Source organism: Gymnogyps californianus, chromosome 12, assembly GCF_018139145.2.
Source record: "Gymnogyps californianus isolate 813 chromosome 12, ASM1813914v2, whole genome shotgun sequence".
Lineage (NCBI taxonomy): Eukaryota > Metazoa > Chordata > Aves > Accipitriformes > Cathartidae > Gymnogyps > Gymnogyps californianus.
The window spans coordinates 2,643,889-2,660,299 of record NC_059482.1 but is presented as its reverse complement, the minus strand read 5'-3'; the positions used below and the strand labels follow the sequence as shown (position 1 = coordinate 2,660,299).

Sequence of the window (16,411 nt, the reverse complement as noted above, 5' to 3'; positions counted from 1 at the left end):
GGACTGGGCGACGTGTGCCACGGGACTGGGTCAGCCCCAACGAGAAATTTCACCCAACCCTCCTGTCCCTTCCATCCTTCCCCGTGGGGACCGGAGCTGCAGAGACCGGTGACAGCACCTTAGCTCTGAACATATTTCTGCAGCATTTTAGCATCTGATGTTGCTTTTAGTGGGGCCGATTTGGTGGGTAACGGTCTCCAGCTGAGATTTCTGTGCAGGTCTATGGCCAACCAAACTCTGCGCGGGGCTCGGCGGCACCGAGGGATGGTGGTACCCTGGGTTTGGGGCACAGCCAAGCAAGGTCCTCATCCCCACTCCGCACCTTCCCGGATGGCGTTAAGCAATGGGGTTAAGGGGGTGCTGTCTGTGGCATGCTTTCCTCGGGGAGCATTTTTGCTCTGGGTTGGCATTTTCTCATCATTCCTGGGGGTTGCTGGTGTGCAGACATGGGAGCTGGACGTGGTGGGAGGGGATGGAGACGATGCTGCCGTGTCCTGCACGTGGCTGTCTCCAACCAGCTGCTTCGGGTCCAGTGGCCCCTTACAGCAGAGAGAAGCATCCCCATTATCACTAGGTCCATCCTGGCAAGGCGGAATGTGGCAAGAGGTGCACAGAGTGGTGCCCATCACCAGCATCTCGCTCCAGGCAGGGAATCAGCTTCCTCCCAGCTGTGTGGAGCAAGACACAGATGTATTTGCTTTCCAAGCATCTCTTAGGGCCCTGGTGGTTGAAATACAGTTTTCCATCACTCAGAGGACCGAACTGTTTTGACACATCCCTGAGACCCCTGTCACATCACCCAGAAAAGAGTTCTGTCTCCTACCCCGCAGGGCTGGAGGTGGTGGAGAAGTCCCGGAGGGCGAGGCTGGATATCAACCACCTCTCCTCCGACATCTGGAGAGCATCTGTCAGTGCTCCTGAGGCCATTTCAGCTCCATGTCTTGGCCTGAGTCCAGACTGCGCTGGAACTAAAATATTAAGTTCAGTTAAACGAGTTTGTTGTTGACTCTGGATGAGTTTTTTTTGCGGTTTGCTCTGAACTGGGGTGGGTTTTGCTGCTGGGTGTTAGCTGGTTAAAATGGTGCATGGCCAGAGGTACATCACGGATCGTCCCTGTCCATCAGCACATCACCGGGGAAAGGAGGACCGTGAGCTCAACGTTACGCTGCCTCTTTCGGGCTTTTGTGGCTCCAACAGCAGAAAAAAAATTGCCTGGAAAGTTCATTTGCCAAATGTCTGTTTTGCTTGAGGTGACCAAAACTTGTGAAACTGCCAAAGCGTTTCAGCCAAAACCCGAACGGGGTGAAGGGTCAGGAAAGGAAAAAAGACTTTTCCTTGCGGTTCTGTTGTGTGTTTTCCTTCAGAATTTGGTTTGACTCGTTCTTTTTTAGGCATCAAAATGAAACTGAAATTAAATGGACAGATCTGCTTTGCTTGCTTGTCATCGCCTCCCTCACCTGGAGTTTTTTGCTTGAACTCCCCAAATTCTCTTATTCTGAGCGCTTTTCCCTTGGCTGTAGGGAAAAGCCCCTAACACTTCCCAAAGGGTCGGGCTGTGCCGATGGCTCCTCAAAGGGATTTGAGGGCTTCCCTGGAGGCAGACCAGAGGCTCCTGAGGCTCCCTTCGCCCACGGCCTGGTTGAGTTTCTCTCTCTGTTCTGCATTTTGCACCTTTGTCACTGAGGTTTCCACCCGCTCTTCATCCCGTGCGCGGCATCAGCCAAGCGAGGAGGTCAGTGTGAAAAACAGGGAGGAACGGGCTGTTCCCATGTGGGGAGCCTTCTGGTGGTGGAGGCCAGGCTGGGATGCTGATGGTCCACCAAATCCTCCACCTTTTGACTTGCAACCTGGGGCAGGACAGGGCAGGAGGAGGTACCCAGTGTCCACACCGAGCCAGGCTTTTTCTAACAGCCTTCATCCATCCCGCAAAGGTTGCTCCAAATTTGTGGCTGGACTGGGGGTGATCTTGTCCCGACCACATCTCTACCCTCTTCCCCTTGATAAATCCAGGAGGATGGGGAATGTTACACCAAGCCACCTATCCAGACCCACCACGGTCAAGCCTCCCACTAAAAACCTGGCATTTCCCCGGCCTAACGAGCAAGGATGGGCTCACGAGGGTTTTGGCGGTGCCGCCTTTGGAGCCAGCCTTGCCCGGAGACAAGGCGATGCAACCGGAATGCAGGATCCAGCCTGAAGTCATTACAGTCAGCAGCATGTACAGCCAAACTCAACGCTACACATGTCCAAGCAGGCTGAGTTATGGCTGCTCAGGGAGCTATAACTTGGCCTGTTGTGCATTTAAAAATCTCCACCCGAATGCGGCATTGATGTAGGGCTTTTCTGCTGTTCTGTTTTTGCATTTAATACAGACAGTATAGATCTGCAGTGTGCGGATGATCCAGCGCTGCCCAGGTTCCTTGGAGATTTTGTGCCTTCGCTTGCTTTTTCTGGGGCTTTTTCTGCTTTTATTTTTTTTTCTTTTCCAAGGGCTGTTAGTGATTTCTTCCAACCTGTTTTGCCTCCTGCCTGGAAGTGGCAGGCTCATTTGTAATGTGCTATTTTTGCACAGGGTTAGAGGAGCGTTTGTGGCGTGGTTGTGCCTTTGGGACGGGTGCGTGGAGGGCTGTCTGCTGGCACTCTGCAAGAGCAGGGGATGAAGAAGGGGACATCAGCGTTTCCCATTTCCATTATATACATGTCCATTATGTACATTTTCCATTAGGTACACGACAATTATCCAGTAAAAACATGGAAACCTGCCCCATCCAAAGCACGACAGCTGGAAAGCAGGCAGCATCTCCCCTGCTCATTCTTTTCCCTTCCGTGAAGCTAACTCTTCCCAAACCCTGCCCCGAGTGGGTTCCTGCAGGTTTTTCATCGCCACCCATCGCTTTCCAGACGATAACGATGCTCCCAGCATCGCTGCAATTATCTCATGCCTTCCCCAATTTATAAGAAAAGGGGAAACTCCATCCCTGGAGCTGGAGTTTTCTTTTGCTGCCTCCGTGTCCGATTTGGGAGAGGGGACTGCCCTGAGCTCGGCTGCGCCCCGGGGGCAGCTCCCTGCCCCACTGCTGCCCATCGCTGCCGTGTTTGAGCCAGCAAAGTGCCAGGTCTGGAGTGAGGCCGAACCTGTCTCCTTTGGTCGGTCAGGCTGGAACAGCGGTGGGACGGTGGCATCAAAGCTGTCCTTTTTCCAAGGCAAAGCCTGGCTCCTGCACGCGGATCTGGGCTGGCAGGCACCGAAGCACCGGGACGGGCAGGTACTGCCTGGCTGCGTTGCTCACCTTCATCCTCCGTAGCTTCATTACAAGTGACAGATGGCAGGAGATGAGAGTCCCTCTCCAGATGTTAATTATCATCTTGTGAGCTGTAAATAACATCTCAGGGCAGCTTGCACGTCGTCTCCGGTGAGAAAGACCCATCAGCTTTGCCCTTGCCAAGGGGGCAAAAAATTAAAAGGAAGGAAACCCACCAGGAAGGGAATACACAGGTCTGCCTGGCTCTGCTTTTTCTGCGTGTGCCTCGGCCGGAGAGAGATGCTGGCAGCATCCTGGCCAACGGTGGCAGATGTGCCTTTGGGTACCAGCTCCATCTGGCCCAGCCCTTTGAAGGTGATGGAGCTTGATTTTCTTGTGCCAGGGCTGGCATTTTTTGTTTAGCAACAACAGGGATAAAATAAACAAATCCAAGTAGCCCCGTGACCGATTTGGGATGATGGCAATAAGGCAAGATGGAGAGGATCGTGGCGTTAGGGCCCTTCGGCTGTTCTCGTCCTTCTCCGCCGGGAAGGACCCAGCTCAGGGTCCCGGGGGATGCACGGGGATGGGAGCAGCTGAGATGGTCATGATGCAACTCGCTGCCTGCTGTGGGCTGCGGTTTAGGCCACGTTTCTCCCAGGATTTTGGGGACATGACATTTGATTGTGGCCCATCTTTGTCCCCCAAGTCACCATGACTTTGCACCATTACATGTTGTGAATTCAGTTCTCCAGCAAAGCTCATTTTGTCTACTTAAAGGCAAGGCACAAGATAGAAGGACACAGCCTGGGATATTTTTTTCCCTTACTCGGATTAAAAAAATGGTATTTCAGTGCAAAATGGCAAATGACACCTTGGTGAATTTGCTCTCCATTTGTAAGCTCCAAAAATATAAAGGTAGAGAAGAATCTGGCACAGGTGCCTGGAGCAGTGAGCTAAATGGGAACTGGCTCCATCCCTATTTCCATGAATTTCGGAGACCCTGTGTGCGGTGTGCCCCAGCCGGGACACGGGCGCCTGCTCTCCGCAAGGTCTCCCTGCTGGCTTGGGACGGTTTCCCCACGTAACATTACATTTCCCAGTGTAAAACCACAGGGAAACTCAGATTTGGGCTTTTGACCACAACATTTTCCACACTTCTCTGTATTTTGCTTTCTTGGGCAATAACAAACACATGCATCGAGGTATTTTTTTCAGGATTAAACGGTTTGACTGTTTTGGTTTTTTTTTTAAATTCAGAACTTTTCTCTTGAAATGCGACTCTCAGAGCAATTTTTTCAGAGCCTGCAATAACCATCCCCTCTGCCCCGTGCAATCCCAGCCATCCCCAACCCTTCCCTCTCGCTGCCTCAGTGATGGGAGGTTTCCCGCTCCTCCGCCCCATGCTCCTTGCTCCCTGCCGGTACACAGAGCTCAGGCAGGGATGGTCCATCCTCCCACCCCAAAATCTCCATCCAGAGCCGGGAAGTCTGGCAGCAGGCGCGGGGAAGCCAGGCTTTCTCTTTGCTATGCACAGCACCTGCTTTCTGTCTGGCTGCAAAGAGCCAGAGCAGATGTTTTTGGCTGCATTACGTCATGTCAGAGGTCACATTAGCTGCTTTTTTCTCTTGATTAAGAATTCCAGTGATGGGGGGGGGGGTGGAGGAAAAAGCAGACGGAGGAAGCGGGCAAGGCAAATAGGCTTGCGATAAGCAGGTAAATGGGAATTTATGCACAGATAGCTAATTGGTGTGTCTAATATTCCACCCCCTGAGTACCGGCACTGTATTACTGCCTTCACAAATCACTCAAGGCAAGCCTAGTGCAATAACAACGAAGCCAGGAGAGCTGTGAAAAGAGTCAAGCCGGAATTGAGAGTGGGTTTTATCGGGGCAATAAATGCCAGATAGGGAAAATAACAAACAGGTTGTTAATTGCTGCCATCTCCCCACTCCCTGAAGGAAATGTCTAGACAGAGCCTGGCCCTGGGTCGCGCCTACCCCGGCCCTTGCAGTCAGGTTATTGCACCGCTCTTTTGGGCTCAGGGAGGTGCTGGATGCGGGATGCTGTGCCCGATGAAGCCCATGCCAGGGGCGAAGGGAGGCAGGATGGGCGCTGCAGCTCTCCTCAGCTCTGCCTTAAATCAGAGATGCTCCCGCAGAGGTAGAAGCCAGACAGTCTGCAGCGGCTATGAATAATTCAGTCCCAATTTGTCCCATCTAGGAGAGCATGAAGACCAGCCAAGCCCTCCCCTCCTTGCAGGCAGGGTGTGAGATACTGCCCTGAGCAGGCAGAGCCTCCCATCCCTCCCCGGTGCTGGTTGCAGCTATCGATCCCACGCCGGCAGGGTCGGGAGCTGGAAACGCCTCGCCTTCGCTGCGGGGTGTGGAGTGATCGGATAGCCTTGGGAGAGGGTTGCATCAGCGTTCCCCCTCTCCCCTCGGCTCTGGGGTTTGGTTACCGGCGTCGATCACTTGGGAACTTTTGCTTTGTGTTTCTTGGTGGATTTCACCAAGTTAGGGCCGGATCCTGCGCTCCGCTGTGCCGGTGGGAGTGTAAAATAACCCCTGGCGAGTCAACACAGTTGCGGGGCTCACGCTTATGCAAGCCTGGTTTTTGCACATGGGGCGGATGGACTTGAAAAGCTCCTCTTCCTCACCTCGTCCGGCCATCCCTTCCCAGGACGAAGTGCATCCCAGCGCTTCCCTGTGCACCCCTGAGCCAGCCCCGCTGCAGCCACCGCTGCTTTTCAAGTGCAAAACAGAGCCGGGGTTGGAGGGGAGAGCAAAGCACCGAGTCTCAAATGCCCTGCAAATGCTCCCTCTGAATTTTTCCTGAAGTATTTTCTTGCGGCTAGTGTATGTTTTAATTGAATTTTGCCATTTGAAAAATACATGAACCTCTGTAATGGAGGGAGAAAACATTCCTCCTATAGGAAGATAAAGATGCATTTAAAAAAACCGAAAAAGCTGCCTGATTACATATTGACCTGAGAGACAAAGTGAATCCGATGGAGCCAGCCTGGCCCCTTAGGAAAACTTGAGGCTGTTCATTATGTCCCAGGATGAGCTCACTGGCTGGTTAACTCCATCCTCACCACTTGTGAGTGCCTACAAGCCAGCAGCGCTCATCTGCTGCAGTGAAGCCTTCAGCCAAGACGGCACGTGGCGGGTTTGCATGTTTTCCATGAAAATATGGACCGCAGGGTTTTCTCCTTTTCTATGGTAGGAGTTTAAAAAGCTGCATGGAAGAAGGCTTTAATAATAGTTTTAATAATTTTCTTTTGATCTCAGCTTTCTTACTTCATTTCTAAGCTCTGGAGAGTTAGATCAGTCTGTCCGTCACTCCAGCCCCTCCATCGGAGCTAAGCAAATGCAAAACAAGTGGGAGAAGACAGTGAACCCCTTTGTAGTTACCAGGAGCTAGATTTTTTGAGCTCCCTTGCAAGAGGGTTGATTTGTAGGTATACAAACAAGGTAGAAGAGATTAAACCCTAACAGTCCTGTTGAAATCAGCTCGGTACTGAGCAAAGGGTTTAGGGCTTGTTGCAATCTCGTGTGTGCTCCTGTCTGGAGAGCTCAGGAGAGGTTTCCATCAGCTCTCGGCATGGGATGGAGGAGGGCTGGGGATCGCCATCCCTGCAGCAGGATCCTGACAATAAAGCAGCAGTTTCATACTTCCCTGTCAAGCCGAAATCCCACCGAGGAGGGGATCCCTCGGCCAAGCTTTGAGTTCACGGGGACATTGGAGAAGCAAGGAGTTTGCTTGCAAAAGAATGGAAATCCCCCGGCAAAAGCTGCTACGTGAATTTTGGAAAACAGACCTTCTTTTCCAGAAATCTTGCCCATATGATGCTTTTTCACATTTAAACCACGAATAATGCGGATTTCCCCCTGTGTCCAGCACACAGCTTCCTTGGGCCCCAGACATACTTTTGCTCAAAGAGTCTGTTACCTATTTTTATTGAAGAAGGGCCTGTTTCTCATACAGCAATGCAAAAAAAAAAAAAGGGAACAAGGATGATGAATCCCTCATCTGGTTCCAGCTCGCCCTTTGCACTACCGCTGCGCTCCAAGGAAGTTGGATGGAGGTGAAGGACTCAGAAACGAAACAGGTTTCTTGTGGCACCGGGTGCCATCCCTGCAACTACAGGCGTCGTGCTTACGACTCCCGAACCGACCCACCTCCATTCAGAAATGTTTCTGGTGGTCTGTAAACTTGCTCTAATTTCCAGCCTAATTTTTAAGCAGTTTGTCCCACTTGTTCTCCTGCCAAAGCGGTCCATTAACCTGAACACTGTTCAAGCCTTGCCTGGTTTTAATTTTGCTTTGTTGCTTCCTGAGACCGTCAGGTGCCACAGATTTTGCCGAGAGTTCTCCCCTTTTTGGCCAAACCAGCCCCCCCGAGCGTCGGATTTGCAGCAGAAGCTCCTCGCGCGTGCAAAGCCAGGCCAGAGTCACTGTTGGCATTCCTAAAAAGCCAAGTTCTTCCTTGCAAATCAGTTTATTCCAGCTTCTTATAGATTAGCTGGAGCTGATAAACTTGGCATTACGAACCACTTGCAGGTATTATCCCTTCTCCTGTCAGTCCCGGCCAAATCACAAGAGATCTGCAAAGATTTACAGAGATCTGTTTTGGTTGCGATTTTTCCCTGCCTCCTGCCAGCTCTTCTTGCCAGTTTGACCACTTGCCCGGTCATCCTCCGAGAAGAGTGAGTCAGCTTGGCAAAAAATTAATAAATAAAATATTCCAAGCCAGTCCCGGCGTGGACTCTCTGCCCCGACCCAAACTGGACCCTTGGGTCTCAAAAGCTATAAACCATCCCCACCATCGCCCCTCTGGCTCTTCCCAATCCTATCCTTGCCGAAACGTCCTCCCCCAGTTCAGCTTGGATGGTGAAGTGCACTAAAATGTGATTTAGAGGTTATAACCACCCTCAAAAGTCCCTCTGCGCTTGGTTGTGCTGATGTTCAGAGAGCTCCGGCCGTCTCCATCACCCCGGGATGTGTCGCTCCTTCTCCCCTGCTCGTCCATCGATGGCAGAAGAAACCCAGATGAGCACCTTCCAGCCGATGTGCAACTTTTAATCAGCTCAGACAAGACAAGAGGGGCACCGTGCTCTTGCAAACAACAGCTTTTGGCCGGTGGGCTCATTACGGGATGGAGGACACCACGGGAGGTAATGAAGGAGCGATGCAAGAGGATCTGTTTAATTCCTCCCACCCCTGAGCATCCCCAGCCTCCTCCTCCAGCTGTGATGAATCCGTAGGGAAGGATCCAGCCTTATTTTGACTGTGGTTTCCAGGATGGAGTCTCTGTCCGGGAAAGATTTATGGCAGCGCTTACGGCAGGAGGAGAAGAGTGATTAGATCGGGCCCCGTCTATGTGTCGGGGAGAAAGACCCGCTTTACAAGGAAATAAACTCAAGCAATTAACTGGGGAATTAAGATTTAGCGCACGCTACAAGCAGCAGGCATGTATAAAGGAGACAGCTGTTAAATTTACTATGTGACAAAGTCATGCGAACACTAACTGGATTACTTGCATTTATTTGGGAATACTTATGTATTTTATTATGCAACGTATAGATCACCATAATTCTGCTTTTCACTCCGACGGCGCCTCTCCTCCAAGCATCTTAGAGAGCATTATCAAACAATTAAGCCTGCCTGCGCCTCTGCGCAGCACTCGACGTTGCATCCACTTTGTGGGTATTGAGTGTATTTTAGATCAGAGATGGCTTAATTAATGTGATTGATTTTTAACTCTTTCTGGGCTAAAGCCCCTAGTTGCTGCTCTTCCTGGGCTGATCGTGGAGTCCATGGGGATGAACTAGTCCAGAAGTCGCTGGAGTGAGTTTTCCAGGGACGGAAATCCATCCATCCCCCAGGGATGGTGATTTTGACCCATTTTGGTGAAAAAAGGGGAGGTGATGAATGCTGAAGAGGGGAGCATGGCTTGGGTGGTGGCTCCATGTATGCTCTGCTCTTCCACCGTAACCTCCCACTCTGCAGATGCCTTTGCCTGTCCCCAGGACCCTTGGAAGTGGCACAAGCTGCTCTTCAGCACTTCCAGCCTCCTTCCCTGGCAAGAAGTGACAGATAACTGCCTCCAGTTGCATCTCCAGGGAGGAGTTTAGGGAGGCAGCGTGTAATCCTGCCTGCTGAGTTTGGTCCAGACGCTCTCAGACATTATTAATCCTTTGTATCAGGCCAGCAGGGACTGGCAGCCTGCTCTATAAATGTGCTGCAGTATGGGAGGGACAGTCCCTTCCCTGAACAGTTTTCACTCCGAGGAGATGACGGAGGGATAGGTGGATGGAGGATCTTCAGGAGCCGACATCCAGACCACTGAGAAGCTCCCATGGAAGATGCCGGCCGTTTTAACAACCTCAGAGAGTCAACATCTTCATTTTAAGCCTCAGGTGGCACCGTTCTTGGCACTGGGGTGGTTTAATCGGCAAGTCTGACGCCCCAGCCTTTCCCACCGACGACGTTTGTGCCAAAAACGGGAGCACTTTGCGCCTCCTCTCCCAGCAGTTTGCTGCAGCTCCTGCTCGGAGCATCCCTGCTCCTCCTAGAAGAGCTGAACTGGGATACCTGCCAGGGAATGGGGCTGTAACATGCTTGTCCACTCCTCCAGCCCTACATGAGCATCGAGCAGAGCGAGCACGGGACCCAGGGCGGGTAAAAAAACCATTTAAACCCAATTTTTGGTTGCATCGGTCATGGAGGACCTGCGAGACCTGCGACAGCATCACCGCAGCTCCTCCACCACCTTCGATAGCTCTGGGAGAACAGGTCGTATCCGCTCCCTTGGCTACTCCAAAGCAGCCGATTTTATATAAATAAAGCACTTATTAGAGCAGAGACAACTTGTCAGCACTTGAAAACAAGTGACAGGTCGGCTCCGGGAGCAGGGACCAGCCGTCTCGCCCGGGCTCAAAGAGGTGACGGCACACAGACGCACGCACACCCGGTTTCGTATCCTCGGCTTGTGCTGCACGATGCAACGCCAGGCACATTACTAGCCCTATTTTCCATTTATAGGAGCCTGTCAGAAATGGCACTCCTCTCCGAGCAGATGTCGAAAAATTAGAGGGAATTCAGAGAGCGGCAGAAAAAAAAAAAATGATTAAAGGAGATGGAGGGCCTGATTTTGGAGGGAAAAGAAATCAGCTGAGCTATTTATAGCGCTGCCTGCACCAGGGTGGGTAGGAACAGGCATTTTTTTTAAAGAAGTGCCTCGATAGCTCAGCTAAGGGGAAGGGGCAAACCAGCCTCTGAAGGATGCTCGCAGGAATGCTGCAGAGGGGCTGTATAAGAGAGTGTAAATCCTGAGCGATGGGATGAAATACCATCAAACACGAGTGTCGGGGGAATCACCGGTAATGGGCGAGGGCAGGGGACAGTCGCTCATCCAGAGTGAAAAAAAATGCCCCGATGAAGGTGCGTTAAGGGGTGTTAGAGGCACTGCCGATGGCAAGCATCCGCTCCTACCTCTGCTCTTGGTGACAAACTGTGCTTGTATTTACATCCAGCATTTTACACAATATCTGTGGTGGCGGGGGTGGAAATCTTCACTTTTTCATCCAAAAGCAATCGGGTTTGGTTAAAAAAACCCACCGGCTTTAAATTCAGGCCTTCAGCCCCAGAGGCTCGCGGGAGATGCAGGCAGGAGTTGCTGCAGATGCCTGCCGGGCTGGGGTCCCCCGCAGAGAGATGCCTGATGGAGGGGACCAGCCTGCTTCGGGGTGATGCATCCCCGGGGGAACAAAGCATCCTGCCCCTACTTCCAAATATTCCGCATGATTTTTAGACTGAGAAGCAGTTCATGAACGTGTTGTCGATGTAACATCACCCGTTCCCCAAGGAGCCCCAGCTCCCGCCAGCGGCTCCTCCGTCGCAGCCAAAGCAGGTCGGAGCAAAGGGGTTTCGTGGAGGCAATTTGGGTTTCTCTGTGCCTTGGTCTGCAGAAGGAAGCTGCCTAACGCGGTCCTTGTCTCTCTGGTTGCCTTGCAGGACCTCTCACTCCAGGGCCAAGGCGGAGGCGGCTGTGACGGCGGCGCAGAAAGCTCAGGAGGAAGCGCGGATCGCCAGGATCACTGCCAAAGAGTTTTCGCCTTCCTTCCAGCACAGGGAAAACGGTCAGTGCGTGCCGCCGTGCCGGCTGGCCCCGCGGATGCGGCTTTCGCCCCGTGCTGGTCTCTGCCCCGCTCGGCCCTCCAGAGACCCAAAACCCCCAAAATGAGCCCTGCGTGGAGGCTCGGTCTGTGCCCGCAGCTCCTGGTTCTCACCGGGGATTCTTGGGGTGGGAAACCACCCCGTAACACCAGTTTTCGGGGTTTTTAGCACAAGGCTTTCAATATTCAACACTTCCACCCTGTGCAGTCCTGTCGTTACAGGGATCTCCTCTTTTCACACCAAAACACCCCCATTTTTTTAGTTCGTAGTCCTTGATGGCTGCACAGAAAAAACCCAACAAGAGCTCTGAAAGCAAAATGCAAACACAAATGATCCCAGAGGCGGTCACTGATTTTACCCCCATGGCTTTTACGGTTCATTATTTCTTTTGAACGCTTGGGCTTGGAGCACTGGGGCGGCACGCGTTGGCACCTAATCCTTCACTTGGGCGTGCAAATCAGTCGCGTGTGCGTGCAAAGGTGTCGGGGGAATGCGCATTTGAGGTTTGCCTGGTGGCTCTTCTTTCCCTCCATCATCTTCGACGTTTCTTGCTGGCTTGTCCAAATTTTTGCTCGTTGACAAGAGGCTCAGGCTCAGCAAAGGCTCAGGGAGGAGGAAGCCGAAGCGAAGCTGCGGTCAAGCAGGGGTCTGCAACCGGCGGGCGCACGGGGAGGATTCGCCCTGCGAAGGCTGTGCCTATCCGGGAGCGAGAGGGGCTGCTGCGAGTGGGAGTGGAAAGCTCCGAGTCCCCACAGCAATAATTAACATAGTAATTAATATATGTGAATGGTTTTATTCAAAAGTTTTCCTGCACCAAACCCTCATTAGGAGGCGTCTATCATTATTTTCTCCCCCTTCCAGCTCTGTAACTGAAGATTACTCATTTGGCTTAATTGCTCCAGGGCCTGGTGCCGGTGACTCATGTCGGCGGTGCCGTTCCCCAAGGCCGGGGAAAAGGGATCATTGCATCTTTTGGACCAGCCAGCCCATGCACGAGTCCTCACTTCACCGTGGCGCGGAGGCTGCGGGGGCGGCCGGGGGCATCCCACGGCTCGGCAGCGATGAGCCAGACGGGGTTTGAGGTCTGGCTCCAGCCGTGAACCTGCCTGAGCTGGGGGGTGGTATGCGTAGCAAACCCCCCCATCCGAGACACGGCCTTGTGCGGATGGGCATTTCGGGAGGGGGGGGGCAGAGCATGCCGAGCCCCTCGCAGCCGAGCCCCACGCAGCTCTCTGCTCGCTGGAAGAAGGCGCAGCCCTGTTCAAACACCCCTCGGCGTTTCTCCTCCTGCAGCGGTCCAATTTGTGTCTCGGAGATCTGAGCTTTTTCACAGGGCTGCGTGGTCCCAGAGGCTTCTTCAGCCCTGAGATATTCCTCAGCTCCATTTCCTCTTGCCAAGAGACTTTGCTGTTTTAAATCACCTCTTGAAAAGATATTTTTAGGTAATACATTTTTTACTAGCTTCTAGACGGGGACATGGTGCTCGACTTGTGTTGGGGCTTGTGTTTCTGGTGTTCACGTCTGGGTGGGTTGTGTGTGAGTGAAGGGGGGGGGGGGGGGGAAGGAGTTTCCACTTAGAGCACATTAAAAAACAAACACACCATCCAAGACTTGTCGGGAAACCTGGGAGCGCCGGCGGGGCAAGTCAGGCAGATAATAGCTGCGAGCGGCCGTGCCGCCCCACAGACCCCATAACCTCCGGCTGCAAACGGCCGGGGCGGGGGGCGGCTGGTGGAGGGCAGCGGCAGCAGGGACGGGGCGAGCTGCCGCCACGCTGCACGGCGTGGCAGGGGCTGTACGTGCCCACCTTGCACCAGGCGCTGCCTGCCACCCTCCTTGCTCAGCGTCGTGGGTGCTGGATGTGCCCCCCCGCCCCTTGCACAGCATCGTGGCTGCTGCATGCGCCCACTTTGCACAGTGTTGTGGGTGCTGTGTGCCACCCACCTTCACAGCGTCACGAGGGGCTTGTGCCCACCTCAGCGTCAGCCCCACAGACATCCTGGCCCAGGCCATCCCCGCAGCAGAGCCCCTTTTTGAACAGACACGGACTCCAGACCAGCAGGCACTGCCTCCGGCTCCGGCAACCCCAGACACGCCACAGCAGTGCCACAAAGCCTGTACCTGGAAAAAGCAAAAAACATCCCTGCTCAGTACCCTGCATCACCCTCTCCGCTGTGGTTTTCCATCTCTGTCTGCTGGGGGGATCTTCCACGTCCCCATCACGCTCGCTGTGGTTGTGCCTCCCCGGTTCCTGGCTCTGCCGGACGCCCCGGGCCATGGCTGCCAGCGGGGTCAGCCTGTGGGCTGGACGGTGCTGGTGAAGTGACTCCCCCAAGGTGACGGCAGCACGTTGGTGGCAGAGGCAGGAGCTCAGCACCACTCCCGAATCCCGTACGTGGGTCCTCAGGGGCACGGCAGCACCCGGGGGCACTTTGAAGACGCCGCGGCTGGGCACGGCTGCCTCAGTCCTGCTGGAAATCCAGATTTGGTGCTCCGCATCCTCCTTCGTGCTCTCACAACCGTTCTTCCAGGAACATCACGTGCTCCGCGACTAATTTTAGCTCAGAATAATTGTTGCACATCCTCGAGTGTCGAAAGCCGGCAAGACGGCACCGTGCATCTGTCGAGTTCCTCCGCAAGGAAACGCCTGCGTCCCTGCGGGGCTCTGGGGCTGGAGGGGCAGCCGTGCCCCAGCATCGCTGGCCCCTGCTCATCCGTGAGCCCCAGCCAGGGGCTGCAAAACTCAGAAAATTAACCCATGGAGAGGCAGAATTAGCTCAGCTCATTGCAGGTCCGGGTGGGGAAAGATTTAGGACGAGAGGGGGCTTAATAACGGGGTCCCTGGTGTGGGTCTCCAGGGTGAGGATGTTGGAGCGTCATTGGGCTTTCTTGCCTCCGTCGTGGGGCTCGGGGGACCAGGGAAGATTGGGGCTGGTGCGAAGCTGCAGGAGCAGTGGGTGTAGCGAGGCTGTGGCTGGTTGTGCCGTTGGAGATCGGCTTTGGGTTCATCGGAGCTGGTGGGAAGCTTTCAAGTCCCTGCAACTCCGGCAAGAGCCCTGGCGACCTGAATTGGGGAAGATCGGTCAAAGCCTGAGACAAACAGGGACACCCCACGTCTTGAGTGAGCCTGTTTCAATAGCTGGCTTTACAGCTTTCTCATATGAAGCCATTTATTCCCTCCCTGCCTCAGTTTCCCATCTGTGACATTGGAGGGTGGCTGGAACGGCAACGTCTGAACCACAGCCACAAAATCAGTCTCTGTTTTTTCCCAGAGACAGTTATTCTGCAGGAAAACGGAGGGGCTGAACTCCACCTTTCTCCTTCATGACAATTTCCCACCAGTACGAGGATTGCTGGGGGCACCAGACAGATCCCAGGAGGTTCAGTCTCCCACAGACAAACAGGGACACAGGGAACGAACTAAGCCTGAACTATCTGAGTAGCGTCCCAAAACACAAACAGAATTTTCTGTGGCAGATAATACAAAGAAATTGACAGTCATAGGAGATAATTTCCCATCGAGAAATTGCTTCAGTAGGAAATTTCCAAGCAGCCTTGTTACTATTTACTTCCCCTGCAAGTGCTTCAACGGGGACATCAGTCCCCACGCTCCCGGCATCCCCCGCATGTATCCAGACCACGGTGGGGTGGGACACGGGGATGGCTGCGGGGAAAGGCACGTCCCAGCAGCAGCAGCAGCAGCTCCCCAAGAAGATGCGATAGAGAAAATTACTCAGCAGAAGTGGAGAGATTAGAGCAGGCGCTTCAGAGCTTTTATTTTTAAACCGTGGTAAGAAATTGAGTTCTTCCTTTTTGAGACTCATTTCTTGTCTAGCCATAGCAATTGCAATTAGATGCATTTCAGGGGAATTAGGCAGTTAATAAATTTATCAAATTATTCACGTAATTTAGCATGGCTTTAGCTGGGAACAGCTATGCCTTGAGAGGGTAAAATGAGCATTAACCACTATTAGCTTGCACCCCCTTGAAATAATTCGGTGTTTCATCAATGATTAATAAGTTGCAGTTTTTTCTGAATGTCCGGAGAAGCGACTTGTTTCTTGCCAGCTGGTCACCTCCAGCAGAAGACACTCGGCCGCTCTTGAAGTCCCTGTCCCCAGGGAGACACTGTCTGGGGTGTGCTCTGGGCTCAAAGGGCATGAAGCGCGTTCAGCATGACGAAATAAGGATGATGGTGTATGTTGTACTCATGTAGCCCTGAACATGCTACCTTGCTCCTGCCTAAACACGTGAGGCACGACCGCCCGTGAGCTCTCCATCACATCCAGCAAGCGGGGCTGAGTGGGGAAATGTCCGTGCCCTCCGTGTCTGTGTGGGGCAGGAGAGCTGTTCGATATGTGCTTTGTGGGGTTTTTTTCTTAATGGGAGCCTTGCACATCTGCTCAGATGAGACCATCTCCCTGTGAAAAATTTGAGGTGAGATTCCCCTTCTGTACCTCGCAGCCGCAAAGCCGATGTGATTCCCATCCGAGGAGAGGTGTGAAGGCTGTGGGTAGTGAGCCGGGCACGGGGTGATCCCAGCAGCGCCCGGCACACACGAGCGCAGGGCACAGGGCGAGCCGTGGGCTGCCACCGCCTGCATCTCAGATTTCCCCTCTCACGCTTGCAAACTGGGAACTAATGGAAAAAGGTGCTCAGGTGGATCCCCCAAAAAACACCAACGGACAGGGACATCACCCCCTTAGCAGGGTTAGAGTGACTGCGTGCACAGCGCAGGAATGGTGCCGTGGAGCAACGCAGGCTGCTTTCGAGTGGGGCTGCAAGCTGCTGCACCCCTGCGACCCGCCAGGGAAAGCAGGGCTGTAGGCAGAGCGCAGGCAGGGCCCGAGCGCCCGCTCCTCTGCCTGCACAGGGCTCCCAGCAGCTCTGCGTCGTAAGTGGCTTCCCCACATCGCTGGGGCTGCAAAACTGTCGCGAGTCCTTTTACTTGTAATACATACACAGGGTCCTCCACGCCTGTCCCCA

At 53.5% G+C, this 16,411-nt stretch overlaps 1 protein-coding gene across 1 annotated transcript in view; it reads left to right on the top strand.

Annotated features, from left to right (window-relative positions):
- Window positions 1–16,411, top strand: part of JPH3 (junctophilin 3) — a 56,714-nt gene that overhangs the window by 27,219 nt on the left and 13,084 nt on the right. The window contains exon 3 of the mRNA XM_050904195.1: window positions 11,264–11,388. Within this exon, the coding sequence (XP_050760152.1) occupies window positions 11,264–11,388 (125 nt within the window). The remainder of the gene's footprint in view (window positions 1–11,263; window positions 11,389–16,411) is intronic.